At 39.1% G+C, this 14,181-nt stretch overlaps 1 protein-coding gene and 1 long non-coding RNA gene across 7 annotated transcripts in view; one reads left to right on the top strand and one right to left on the bottom strand.

Annotated features, from left to right (window-relative positions):
* Positions 1-12,033, bottom strand: part of map7d1a (MAP7 domain containing 1a) — a 37,279-nt gene extending 25,246 nt beyond the window's left edge. For 4 of the 6 annotated variants that reach the window (XM_041987466.1, XM_041987468.1, XM_041987470.1 and 1 more), the window contains exon 1: positions 11,657-12,033. In XM_041987466.1, the coding sequence (XP_041843400.1) occupies positions 11,657-11,687 (31 nt within the window). In that variant the 5' untranslated portion in view covers positions 11,688-12,033. The remainder of the gene's footprint in view (positions 1-11,656) is intronic. The other 2 variants (XM_041987469.1, XM_041987471.1) reach the window with 1 other exon arrangement.
* On the top strand, positions 4,502-6,023 carry LOC121641377. Its single transcript, XR_006010693.1, has 2 exons — positions 4,502-4,695; positions 4,966-6,023. It is a non-coding gene; the product is annotated as an uncharacterized LOC121641377 (long non-coding RNA).
* Positions 12,034-14,181: the final 2,148 nt, after the last annotated feature.

Here is a 14,181-nt window from a genome sequence, read left to right as displayed (position 1 = left end):
TCTGCTTCTTTGTGAGTAAAACTAATTGTTATTAAACTCTAAGCAAAAAATTAGACAACATCTGCATGAATAGCGTGTTGCACAAATTAATAATAATCACCTCTTACAACTGCAGTTCCAAGTGCTCAGGAACTTAAGTTATGGTGCCCTGTGGCAAAGATTATCTGAGCTCAGCTTTACACTTATGCAAAGACCAAGTCATCAGTCTTAGTAATGGAGTCGGTTACTGATGACCAAGCCAGACAGAGCCTGATGGGCAGATAGACTCCATCAAAGATTTCAGCTACGAGACAAGAAGTTGTGTTGCTATTGTCAAAGCCTGCCACGATTAAATAAGCATTCCCCAGGCAGCGATGTGCTGTGACAGAGAGGGGCCATTGTTGTGGCCTCTGCATGGCAACGGGACAGCAGCCAAAACACTGCAATGACAGCGAGAATAGAGAGGAAGCAGGGGGGATGGTAGTGAGATAAACTGAGAGCAGAAGATGAAAACTGGAATCAGTTCGGTGTAATTTTGAGATAAAATGCAACTGTGTGGGGGAAAAAAGAAAGCTGAGAGCAGGAGCCAGTAATTAAATTAGCCTTCTACAGGAAAAAATATTTTCTTACAACATGGAAAACCAATTAGTCCTGCCTTTTCAAACTTTCTAATCAAAGTTTTCATTTCTTAAATAAAACACACACATCTCTGAAAGATTTTTTGCAAATAGGATATGTGACACAGAACCTCAGGCATTTCACCACAGAGTCCTCAGGTGATAATTCATCCAACTTTCATCTGGAAATTTATCGTGTTACACCATTTCCTAACAGATCCCTCAGGGCAAATATGACATCTGGGGTACCAAGTGTGGTTGCAGCAAGTCTGTCTGTGACAGACTTGCCTTGTGTTTCCTTATATTCTGTACGCACTTTCCCATACACCTGGGAACTGGAGCCACAAAGAGGTGACTGGTCGGACAATTACTGTGATCTATACTGTCAGTGATGAAGAGAATGAGAAGGTAACGTACTCGCTGGTATGTAGGTGGCACTGACAATGAATACCAATGAAATCTGAAGCTCTCTGGGGGAAAATGGGATAAGAGCTGAGGGAGAGGAGTGCTGCTGCGTAGCAAGGGGCTGAAACAAGGGCTGATTGATGGAGCGCAGTGACTATTTGGGCAGCTACATAATTGGGAGAATGGCTGAGATAAAGTGAGTAAAAGTTAGAAAAAGATTCATCATGGTGGCTAATAATTATTTTATCTATTCTGCTTCTGACTGGATGTTCACTTACGATTAATAAATTAACCAAATGTGAGATTAGATTTTCTTTTTAAAGTCGCATTTAAAGATTTTATTCTAAAACGTAAGCATTTGTTGACAACCACCTCTTGAGACTCTGATGCTTTCTGACAAATATCCACTTACATTTTAGCCATTTTACACTGTTAAAAAATAAAACTTGTGAACATCTGACAACATCTGGCTCAAGTGTGATTATTTCACATTCAGTCCCACATTAAATAACTCTGCAGTGACCTCAGCACTGAGTGTGAGGGAAAGAGACCAAGCTTGAGCGCAGGAGATTTCAACCTGCAACACTAAACTTGAGAAGAGGATTAGAGTTTTAAAAGGAACGATATATTTGAGAGCAAGAAGGGACTTTTTGAGTGTGAGAGCAGAGTTTAGAGAGACAGCAATATGATATTTGAGCGTGAAAACCAGAAATCTTGCTTTCAAATCAAACAATTACACTTTTGATAAAAGAGAGAGAAATACTTTCGTACATGACTCATCACTGTGTCTGGAAGGAACAGATGAAAATCACTGAATAAAAGGGAATAGGCAACTACCATGTTAGCAGATTTCAGATAAGTTGTTGTGGAGGTTTCTTGTAAACAAAGTTATGTTGAAATTCAGCATATCTACCCAAACTCATTGCATTCCCGGGGCTGACTTTGTCTTCTAAGTGCATTAAAAACAATCTTTAGAAGAAGTTCCTGAGAAGACATGCAGAGGTGTAAAAAAAAAGTACAAAGGTTCAGTATTTCCCCGTAGATTTTTGGCATGGGACGACTGCTCTCAAATAAAAACAAAAATTACGCTTAATACCCCTATAGTAATGGTGCATTTGGAAAACTGTCCAAGCAGTGACCTTTTACATCAGACAAGAGCCATGCAGCGCTTTGAGGGGAATGCTTAAGTAATATTTGCACAAATGCGCTGAATGCACTGACAAAATCTCTTTTTGTCACTAAACTAACACAGTAATCTATGAACTCTGAGCTGTGGCTGCTCTGAAATACCAACTGGCCTGACCAAAGCAAAACGTTACATTAAATATACTAATATGATGCACTAAAATACGTTTCAAGCTAAAAAATATCTAGGAGTGTGCGGGAGAGGCTTCTATGTCTCTTCAGTAACTGCTTCAAGGCCATATTTATTTTCAAGCTTCCCAAAGTGACTGCACCATAAGAGGACTACAGCCAAAACCCATTAGTCCACCCTTCTGTGACATCACTTACATTATTTATAATCATAAATCAATGCACATCTACTTCCTCCAGTCTGAACATGGAAAAACACTTCTGCAAAGCTTATTATTGGAATGCTGTGGAGACACATTGCAAATACATGGTCAGTATTTCACATGCTTGATAAAATCTCACAGACTGGAGGTTTTACTGCAAGCCACACTGCTGTCTGCAGAGGATTTAAACAAATCTACATTTTAATCAGATTATTTTTATAAAAATTGAGGTCCAGCATAATTATTCCTTTTAATACATTACTGCATTCATTACTCCTCATGTATGCTGAGGAAATTAAAAAATGTATCTAAAGCTGTGATGATCTGGCAAGGTTTCCTTGTTTTCTTTCTTTCTATGTATCAGATTGGTATTTGATAAGCATCAGACTCTACAGTGTGGGTCAGAGGAGAATCTGTGGCATGCTGTGCATTATCATTGTTGAACAGCACCATTCACTACAGCCCAGTGGACCCAATCAGGTCTCCCCTGTGGAGACTCTAATGCAGGTGTCAAGTAAAGCCAGAAGCATACATCTTAACCTTTTCACATTCAGAAGTGATACAAAGGAATAACTTAGCTCAAATGGTAAAGGAACCCCTGCAGAGGTGAATGGACACATGCATGTCTGAACACAGTGTGGGAGCAAGATGGCAGGTTGAGGATCAGCAGGCAATTAGCATGACTCGGTGCCACTTCTCACTTGGGAGTGTGGAAATTTGGACAGAATATAAAGCATCGAAAATTATTTTCACTACTGAAAAAGCTGATGATATTGTGGGTATAAAGGCCAAGTTCAAACTGGGATAACTGGTAATACTGACACATGAAATGTGATTTAGAAGGAATCCAATTTTTCAGTGTATTGCTTTGTTTGAGTAGATTTATAAGTACCCACACAGCAGAGCCTGATTTGTTCATGTAGTGCACCATGCCACTTAACAGACCTAGATAACCGGCACAACTCCAAGCCACAGAAGCTCTTCCTATTTCATTATTTCAGTAACAAAAGGGGTATAAATATTTTGTTCCAGCCTATTAGCATTTCATAGTAAGGATTGGGAAATTAAACATGGAGGACTAAGGATATGTCCTTGGAGCAGCACACATCACTCAACTGAAGGCTCTTTTAGTTTCTATGCAGGTATGGTATGTGGGCCAAAGATACTTTCAGAAAAACAGCTGCTTCTCTACCTGTATCTCAACCTCACAGCAGAGGTTTGAATCATGGTAAACAGTTCCAAAAGAAGAGAAAAACACATGACTCACTGCATGACACAATCAACAAACTATGGCAGTACATTCATATGACAGCGTTTGCTCACTTACAGCTTGGGGAGGAAAATGTATATATAGCAGTAAAGGTAAGCTTTACAGCTATACTGAACTGACCATCACCAGTTGTAATGAAAATGATGAAAATGCTGTTTCACAACATCCAGAGTTCTGCTTATGTATTGTAAGGATACAAGGCAGAGTACAAATATGGGCCAAGTCATGCAGAATTTATGAAGCAAGGAGCCTCACTCTTCAGTAGTAACCTATTCTAACCCAGCCACCACTAGCAGATAAGAAAAAGAATGGCCACACAATCTGAGAAATTAAACTTAATGTTCAAGACCAGGACATAAAGTAATAGCAAAATCTAAATGCACTTAATCTCATAAAAATATTTCAAATGCAGCATATTCACATGAAACATGTAAAAGAGACCAACAAGAGGTTGAGCACAGGGTATCGGAATGAAGTGAAAAGGCTGGAAAGGGAACTGGTGAGGGCGGGAACAAAGAGAAGAAAGAAGAGGAACTCAGGGAAACACAAATAATGGATCTGCATCTCATTTGGGATGGACCGGGGGACTAATGAACTACCTCATCGCTTACCCCGAAACCATCACCCCCTCACCCTGTTGTGTCCCTCCTGCACCGAATAGGGTGACGTAAGAGGGCAAGGGGCCCAGACACACAGGAAGAGCAGTGTAAACAACAAGTAGGGACTCTGTGCCAGACCCAGCCCTGTGTGAGTGTGTTTTCAGAACAAAGTTTAGGAGGTGGCTACAGCTTACAATAACTGTTCAAGATCAGAATTTAGAAAATGAACCAAGAAGTTTTTCTTTAACTACAACCTCACTTTATTGAGTTTTATATTGATTTTATAGCTTTGAGTATTTCTCAGAAACGTAAGTAATAACTTTTAATGTTCCTGATCAATTACTTTGTCAGCGTGTGCAAGTTCAAGCCTTATTATTTACTATCACTTAAAAAAAACAATAGCACAGTAATGTGCAGGGATGTGACTAAATGGAAGCCAAATTATTCCAAAACAATCAGATACTGAGTGATCCATTTAAACTTCATTCGGTGTGATGTCTGCTTAATGAACACAGAAGTGGTTGTGCATACCGGCAAACAAAAATGACACTTTGAATACCAGCATTTCCTTACTACAGTCGACCAGTGAATACTGATGTCTTGGGCACTGACTAAAACAGCTTTCATCCCATCACCTGGCCTGACCATGACAATGCCAGGCATTTAGCTGCTGCTCTCCCCTGAGCCAGTGCACGTGCCACAACCGCCATGCTGATTAAAAGGCACCGCTTATCTGAAGTAGCAGCAACTCCCTGGGGATCGTGCATCTGCTGCTGCCACCAACATGGTCCAACATAAACAGATAAGTAACCCAGGCTTTCTGACCAGAGGTGGGAAAGAGTATCAAAGGCAACCAAATTCAAGCTGTTCTCAATGACATCAGAGGACAAGGAGGGATTTCTGGGTCACACAGGCTGCTCTCATAACTGGAAGCAGCATAAATGTGCCAGGCTGTTGCTCCTGGCAACCTGTACATTTGGAGGGTGGGAGGTGGTTTAAGTCATAGAAACTCTTCTTTTAACATGTTTTAATGCAAGACCAGTGTTAGCTGAAAAGGATGAAGACCATATATAAATGTTGCGGGCAGCTTGATCTATCAGTAATTTGGCTTGTTGAGACCCAAGTTAATTTCAACACTAATATGGGTATAAAAAGCCTACTGACTAGAGGAACGATGTTTCACTGTGTCTTCGGGAGTAACATATCTGGCTCTGATGGCTACATGTTGCAGCAAATTTAACTAAAACAAGTTAAAACCTTCTGCTGACATGATAGTGGTGTCTGGGTAGAGCACAGAGAGAGCACTTGATTTGAACAGTGTGCTGTGACTTACATTTTTTTACATTTTATTTATTTTAAGTATTTTGAAGTTGGTGAATAAAGACTTTTCCTTGACAACTGTTTTTTTTTATATCAGTGAAACATGGCTGCAACAACAAATCAACAACAGAGTAAAAAACTGCACTGACCCCAAGTTACCTCACAAATGTACTTAAGCATATTCAACCTTATGCAACATGAAACAAAGACTGCTGCACTTTTTGGGATTGAACTTTGTGGATAGTCCCTAAAGACACATAAGAGTTATTTGTTGTGTTGTGTTTGAAAGAACAGTAATAAATTTCCATACCAACAACACATTGCTGTGTACCTGACATAGGGCTGGGCAATATATCAAGATTTTCAAATATATCGAAACTTTATCAGACGCAATAAAGAAGGAAGCAATATCGTTTATATTGAGATAGCTTGTTTTGAGTTAAAAGCATCTTTTCTTTTGCATTTTGCACAGCTGTATTTTTGTTATGGTCATTGAAAAGTATTTTTAATTTATTTTGTTTCAGGAGCATTTAATTTAATATAAAGGTACTGTAATTTCAGTCAGCTGTTTTAATGCACATGTGCTGCTGATCCTTAATAAAAAGTATATTGGCCCTAAAGGCTGTAAATTAGAACTGTCTTTTTGGTTACTTGACAAAAAAATATATACATCGAGATATATATCGTATATCGTGATTCAGTATATTGAGATATAAGATTTGGTTCATATTGCCCAGCCCTAACCTGACATTAACTATTCAATCTCTTATGAAAAGCAATTAAAATACAAAGTTTAAAAAAAAGAAAATGTATGAGGCACACACAATCATATTACACTGATCCACCATAAAATATAACCTGCTCATTTACTTATTCAGAATATGCTTTTAACATTTTGGGTGCATCTCTCCAAATAACTCCAAACATAGCTGTTGGATTTTCATCAGAACAGAACAGTTTACATTTTAAGAAGAGCTGTGGCTGTATGACTCCTTTCCAGAGGTTGCTCTCAGAGCTGTTTGTCATTTTTTTCAATATGGTTATTTTCATAAACATTATCTTAAGCTTAACTCAGCCCAAGCAGTAATCTCATGACTGTTCAACATTCAATTATGTCCAACAGTCATCATTAGGTGGATTTTTGTCTCCCCACGTGAAAACCCACAGCTTCTTTGCTGGCAACAGGTTGAACTTGTAGGTTTCATTATAACAGGTAACTACTATAGGAGGAGAACGTCCACTTACACAAGGTCTAAACACTTTTAAGGGTAAAAGTGGACATTTATCTAACACTAATCTTAGCATATTAAAAAAGCATTATTCTGAGGAGGATGGTATGAAAAAATACAGTGAAATTTGGTTAAATGGTAACATATGGGCAAACGACTATGTAGTGGTTCAAGATGTGTTTACACTTTAAGTAGTTATGCCCTTTAGTAGAAGAGGGACCGTTCTAATATTAGCAAATAGGTCTGGTGACTGGAACTTTCAGACAACCACACTAAGAGTCATGGCTGGGATATTTTCAACCCCAATGCAGGTGGCAGGAATAAACAACACAATTCAAACCAAGACTTCCCTCTACTTGTTCTTCCTTCACATTCATGGGGAGACAGGCAGTACAGCTGGCTAATAATAAACTCAGGCTGTAGCACAGAAGAATCACCACCATCAGGACAAAAAGACAGAAAGAGGTTAGAAAAAAAGCAAAGGCTTTCCAAGGAGCACATGTGTGTGTTATGTGGGGCTCTCGTGGGTCAGAAGCAAGAACAACCTTTTCCTCTTGCATTCAAACACTTTCCTACTACCCAAATATTGACTGGACTCGATTGCCGCCTGTTGGTTGTCGTTAATCAATATTTTACATTAAAATTGATTTGCTTACTTGCCAAGAGTCAAATGTGTGAAGTTTCCTCCCCTTACAGGCAAGAAGATCAGATATACTGGATTTCTAAATAAACCCACATTTGCTGCTTGTGCCATTTATACAAAAATCACTGATCCCACAAATGTATAGACTGTTCCTTTTAAGAGTTTCAGTGACATTTGTCAAAATATGGAATACTGTATGGTTTATTTTCACACAAAGAGCCACCTTCATATTAAAGATGTCAAGGTTAAAGGTGGTACAAGCACAGGACAGTTAAACTGTAATTCAACCTTCAAGGGTGTTTTCACTCTTAATTCAGAATGACAAATTCATTTTCAGTTAAGTCAGCTTGTATGCTGTCTCTTTCAGCAGCCATTGCACTGAGCAGACTTTTAGGTGTTAATGGAAAAGACCTGTTATGTTATTTGACTTTCTACAGAGCTGGTATCTACTTCTGCTCTCTATCAGAGGTCAATGTCTGGAGGAAGCAATTTACACTGTCAGGGTGCTACAGAATGACTAGCACTGACAGTGAGGGTTCCTTTATGTCAGTGTTGTCCCAGTCGAGGTCCTCGGGACCCCCTGCCCTACATGTGTTCCTACTCCAGCACACCTGATTCAAATGAATGAACTTACTCATTAAGTTCTTTGCAGCCTGTTAACGAGCCATTCATTTAATTCAGGTGTTAAAGTAGGTTACATCTTAAACATGCAAGGTAGGTGGTCCTGAGGACCTTGATTGGGAAACACTGTTTTATGTAGGAACTTGAACTTTTTAGGAATGTAGTTCATTCATTTTCTTCTTACTTTTTCACAAGAATACAGTCCAGTAATCTTCTTTGGGTCTCTTTGAGTCCCTAAACTCATCCATCCATCTATCATCTATACTGCTTCATCCAATTAAGAGTTGTGGGGAAGCTGGAGCCTAACCCAGCATTTAGCAGGTGTGAGGCAGGCTACACCCTGGACAGGTCACTAGTCCATTGCAGGGCCCAAACTTATCTGACTTATCTCCGCCCAGCAGTTCCAGTTGTCATACAGACAAGTCTCTCTCGCTCGCTCCTGTGTCTGCTGTTTCAAACTAAAAACATCAAACAGACATGAGTGTATGTACCAACATTTAACAAAATTGTGCCAAGTTTCCTGAGCAGTCCGTAGTTTCTTCACCATGATCTCTGTGGCATTTTACTGAATGTTATTCTCCTTTTCTGGGTTCCTTGATTTTATCCATCACAACAGAGTTATAGTCTGCTCACTGAAGCAATGTTTAAAATGAAGTGACTAAGTCTGAAAGAAATCATGTCATTTCAACCTTTTTGTAACTCCAATATGATGAGAGCATGCTGAATCTGTAACTTGGTTTTTTGACCTCCATCATTTAAAATCCGGTGTGACAGACTTCTACTACAAATATGTCACCGTCTAAACCGGCACTGCAGATTTAAGCGCAGACCACAATGTCTTAGCGTTGGCCTGATTTCAGTCACTCCTTTGTGACTCAGATGTTTGTATTCTTTTTGTGCCTCGCTCCAAACTCCATACATGGCTGATTCCCACTATGAAATGTGCTGAATGTGGGATTTGAATCTATCTGCACATGTGGGAACTGGGAAGCCTCTCTTACCAACACAACCATGTTTTTGTAGCTTTAGAAAAACAAAATATCAATCTTCATACCCATAGATAAGATCTGGCAAAGCGTCATAGCAGCCACATTACAGTGTTAATCCCATCAGCCACACACACAGGTTGATTTTGCTTCCCTAAAAAAGGTAGCAAAGATTAAAAATGCCAGGAAAAATCCATTTGACTGACAGGACAATCTGTGATTGCAGCTGCATATGCTGAATTAAATGGATTATGCGGGATGCAGCCCACTCATAGGTGGGTACTTTTTGTGCACCTTCCAGTAATATAAAAAATGAGATTAAATAACAGCAGGAGAAATGTTATGCCGTCCTACTGCATCCTCCCTTACAACAAATCCTGCTGCTTTGTGTTCTACATTCTGTATTGATAGCATATGAAAAATATGTGCTTTCACACGTGTCTTAACATGTCTCCTGCAAAACATGCAAACATCTACATCTAACCCACTTCATCACAATCAGTCCTGCACAAAAACAATGACTCTCCTCTGTTGTGATTAGGATCTATAATTAGACAGTGAAACTATGACGGCCTATGGGATCCTGCCCCTTATTACTTTAGAAAATACTTAAAGCAGCTTCAAAAAGAAATGTTGCTGCACATTTTCCTCTAAATACATAACAGCTTCTTTGGCAGAAAATGTGTTCCTGACTGATCCTCTTCGCTACTGCCTTGACAGCCAAAGCTGGTGGATTCTCTGTTATTATGAAATAAACAAGGATTATACTAGGATCTCTGTCCCAGGAAGTCTGCAGAGATGCTTTTTTTCTTCATTGTGACTGTGGTGAAGCAGTCCGCCCAATGTTGCTTAAAACAAAGTTTGTATAATGACTCATTAACAATTTAATGCTTCTGCTCATTTTCTTCCATAGAGCCGGAGCCTCCAGTAAGAAACTGTGTGCTAACATTTTATCTTCCAGTGTATCTCCTGTAAAACTGTAAACCTTAATGGAAAATAAAGTATGCCTTTTCAGCTGGATTGTATTGTGATTCAAGAGGGTGATCACAAAGAGCTGTCAAAACAACAGCAGAGGGGAGAGCTCAAGAAGAAGAAAGATTTTTACCAAGTCGAATGAAGCTTTCAACAGAACCTGTCCAACAAGACGCCATTCGCTGAGTCACAACAAATGACCTAACAAATGAAGTACACTTTTCCAATCTATACAGAAGCTTGCTGTTTTACATGAGCAACACATTCCTGGAAGCTGACAAAGCCAGAAACAGTTTCTTTGATCACATCTCTGCTTTTTCTTTTTAAGATAGTTTTATGCCCTGGTATTCTAAAGGTTTTTATGATTCTTAACAGCAAAATGATGTGTTTAAGTGATTTAAATTATGTGATATACTTATGTAGATCAAAAACTTGTGATCATAGACTCCCACAATCTGGGTGGAGCTCATCTACCCTCCTGCTTGATGCAAGGCCAAAACAAGCTGGCCACCAACATGAAGCCCCCTGTCAGCAGGAAGGAAGTTTTTTGTTGTCAGAATGGCACGTCGCATTGTGTGTCCACTTCTATTTCCAGAAGCAGACAGTATGTCAATGCACAACACTATAGCATGGATACAACAAAGCGGGATACCTTGCATGAAAGCCTTCACATTGGCAAGTATCCAGCAGACATTTGCTATGGCTGAATGAAAAAAAACATCACACCATCCTTAAACATCCTTTCTAATTGAACATACAAATCTGCTCAAACTAAGCCAGATCTGGCCAAAGTATTATGTGGACTCTTTATTGTGCACTTTAGGCATGAGTTGATCTCATTAAAATTTTTCTAGATTTCAGGAGTTTGGTGGTGCATCTGTGCACCAGCAGAAAATGAACGTGACTGCACCTGTGCACCACTGAATTTGGAAAACATCCTCTGGCTGAGCAGAACTGCTAAAGAGGAGGCAGCAAGGGATGCAGACCGCCTGTAACTGCATCGTTAGTAGTGAGCTAAACATAACATAAGGAGGGGGATGGGACTCGTGAGATTACCTCATCTAGTGCAAATTGTGTTATTATAACCCTGATGGGTGAGATGTCTGCACAAGAAATCAAATCATTAGAGGACACGCATCAATAGTCAGCTGACCACCACCCTACCGTTTGGTTTCTAAGATATAATAATGTGGTCATTTATACATCACATTTCATCATCGCAGAAATTAAAAATTTGTCCCAGAAATGGGGTCATAAGCTTGTCAATGACAAAGTAACGTTAGCTTTAAGATTATGCACTGTCTATCCGCACTTAATGGGTTAGCATTCATAATTCATCACAAATTTATTTCCGGCCACAGTCTTCCCCAGCACTCACCTTAGAGGTACTAAACTAAGCTCAGATCATTTTGTACCAGCGTCGCAAAGGGCATGAATGACTAAACATTCGTTCATATTTCCAAACCACACAGGTTCAAGTCTGTCAGAAAAGACTTACATGTTGCTCTTGGGAGAGTATTTTCCTCCATTCCGATGGCAGTTCCCTCTCTTTCTGTCCTTTTGTTCACTCAAACGTGCAAGTTTCGGCTCTTCCTCTCTAGCAGCCCTCTCATTCCTCAGGCAGAATGTGGGGGAGAAACTTGGTCGAGTCACTCCAGCTGCCTGAACGAAGTAGGCAGGAAATCCTCTCGAAGGCGCCCAAAAATGTTTAAAATACAATAAAACGATACCAGCTTGTTGACGAAGACACCGGTGGCTGCCGCGGCTCCTCGGTTAAGCTAAATAAGAAGGTATCTGGGGGAATTTTGGATAAAGGCAGGCAGAGAGGAGGAGGGAGGGAAGTTTCTCACTCCACGACACACCACAGCTGATGCGCTGCCCGTGCGGATGATCCCGCTGGTCTCCGGATCGGATCATACCATTACAAACATGGGGTGGGTCTTAACGTAATGTACTGTTTGTTAAATACAACTTACACTTAATTGTTATAGAAGACACAGAGTGTTGTCGTTAATTTAACTTTTGCTTGTAGTATGATCCTGAAATAAGTTTAATCAACACTAAAGAAAAGTTTTGAATCTGTCAAAACAATTTGCCCCCAGCAATCTGATTGGTTCCTTCACCCACAAAACTTAAACCCGTTTACAGTCGGTTCACAGTTCACATTCATTACAAGCCTTTGCCTTTGAAAATATGTGTCATGTAATGTATGGGCTTTGATATTGCTATCATTTTCAGCTTTTTTCTGTCAAAAATAAATAAATAAATAAAATGTGGCTACTTCGAGTTGATTTTGGATGTTTATTGGATAAATTCCAATAAGAGTAGTTTTGGCTCTGTTGAAATTATATGAATGAGTATCTTAGACTAGTGTTAAATTAACCAATAAGCATATATATATATGTGTGTGTGTGTGTGTGTGTGTGTGTGTGTGTGTGTGTGTGTGTGTGAAGTGAATGATATGCGATTTTAGCTCGTATAAAACAGCTGCAGGGCAAAAGGCAAGCTACAACACTGACAATTCAAACCTTTACTGGGTGCTTGTAAGGTGGGACAACCTTTGAAGATTTATATCAAAAGATCTGGGGATTTATGGTATTTAGTTTCCAGGCTTCCTTTGCTCTTTAGGGATACATTAATGACAATTCTTCTAAGTAATTAAAAAAAAAAAGTTGACTCACATATATATCGTACATCACTTGAACAAAGTGAAGGAACTCATCTTAGAATCTATAGCATATTGTTGGTAAACTCTCTTAGGTCAGCCTTACATGTGCTATGATTTCATTTTAGATAAGTACAAGTAATAGTTTTCTGGGAGTTTTCTTCACCCGACAGTCAATCTGAAAAGTCTGTTTCTTCAAAATAAAGAAATATAAAAAACAGCTTAAATAATAAGTACTTTTCAGTGAAGCTTTGTTGCATAACATTTTTAAGAACTCTGGCTTCTCTTCTCATTTACCACCTGTGGATCTCTGAGCATCTGCCGAGGTGGGGGCTGGGACAGGGGTTGCTTGGCACGCTTGAGAGGGGACACCCAGCCTAAAGGACCCTATTGGGGTTCTTTTGTGCAGCTGTTGAGTGGTGTTCACCCAAACCCCCACGAGCCACCTGTCATTGCAACTGGACAGTGGGGGATGTTGGAAGGAGTGGGGGGTTGGGTGTGTTGCTCTGCAAGTGGTTGGTTAGTTTTGCAGGGGAGAAAAGAAAAAAAGCAGAAGAAAACTTTTAAAGATAAGTGCCTAAAACTCTGCTTGTGCTTGTAATCACATTACTCCCAATTGTCCCTTGTAAATTTACATGATTTGACTAGAAGGTTTTGCTGAAGATCCCATTACCCCTAATGTCATTACAGTCTGTGGATGTAAGATTGAGCTGTAATTGAATCACAGATAAGTTTGTTTTTCAGTTTACTGATAACAGAGCAGGTTTCCCTTATTTTAAGTCAAGGAAATATTGAAAAACAGCAGAAAACAAGTTTCCTTCTCTTTAATGAAAGATCAGAAGCCTCAAATTGAAATAACACATACTTGTTTAGTAACAAAATAAGAAACCTTTCTTTCGCCTCCTCCTTTTTCTTTCAGAGCACCAAACTTAAGTCCTACTACAATACAATCTCAACAAGAAAAAAATATTTTAATAATAAAAAAGCTAATGGAAGAAATTTAAAGACTTTGACCAAAGAAATCTTAAACTTATTTGGCATTTAGCTATAAACAATGTCCTTTTGTTTGTTTTTTAACAGATTTGTCATTGAAAAATAATTAAAATGACTCAAAAGTAATCAATCATTTATATATAAAAATAAACAAATAAGTATTCACTCCATGTATACAGAAACTAATTCCATGTAAAAACTTTCCAATGTCATCCCTGCTTTTGTTTTACCAACCATCTATCCCTCTGTGAATGTTGCATTGTTAAAAGCTTGAATCATTCAAACTCTGTTTTATCACAATCACCTGAAAGAAATACTTGTATTTCACTAACAGCTGGTTTAAAACATCACTGGAGATACAAACA

The sequence above is a fragment of the Melanotaenia boesemani genome, chromosome 6 (assembly GCF_017639745.1).
Source record: "Melanotaenia boesemani isolate fMelBoe1 chromosome 6, fMelBoe1.pri, whole genome shotgun sequence".
Lineage (NCBI taxonomy): Eukaryota > Metazoa > Chordata > Actinopteri > Atheriniformes > Melanotaeniidae > Melanotaenia > Melanotaenia boesemani.
This window is presented reverse-complemented; position numbering and strand designations above follow the sequence as displayed.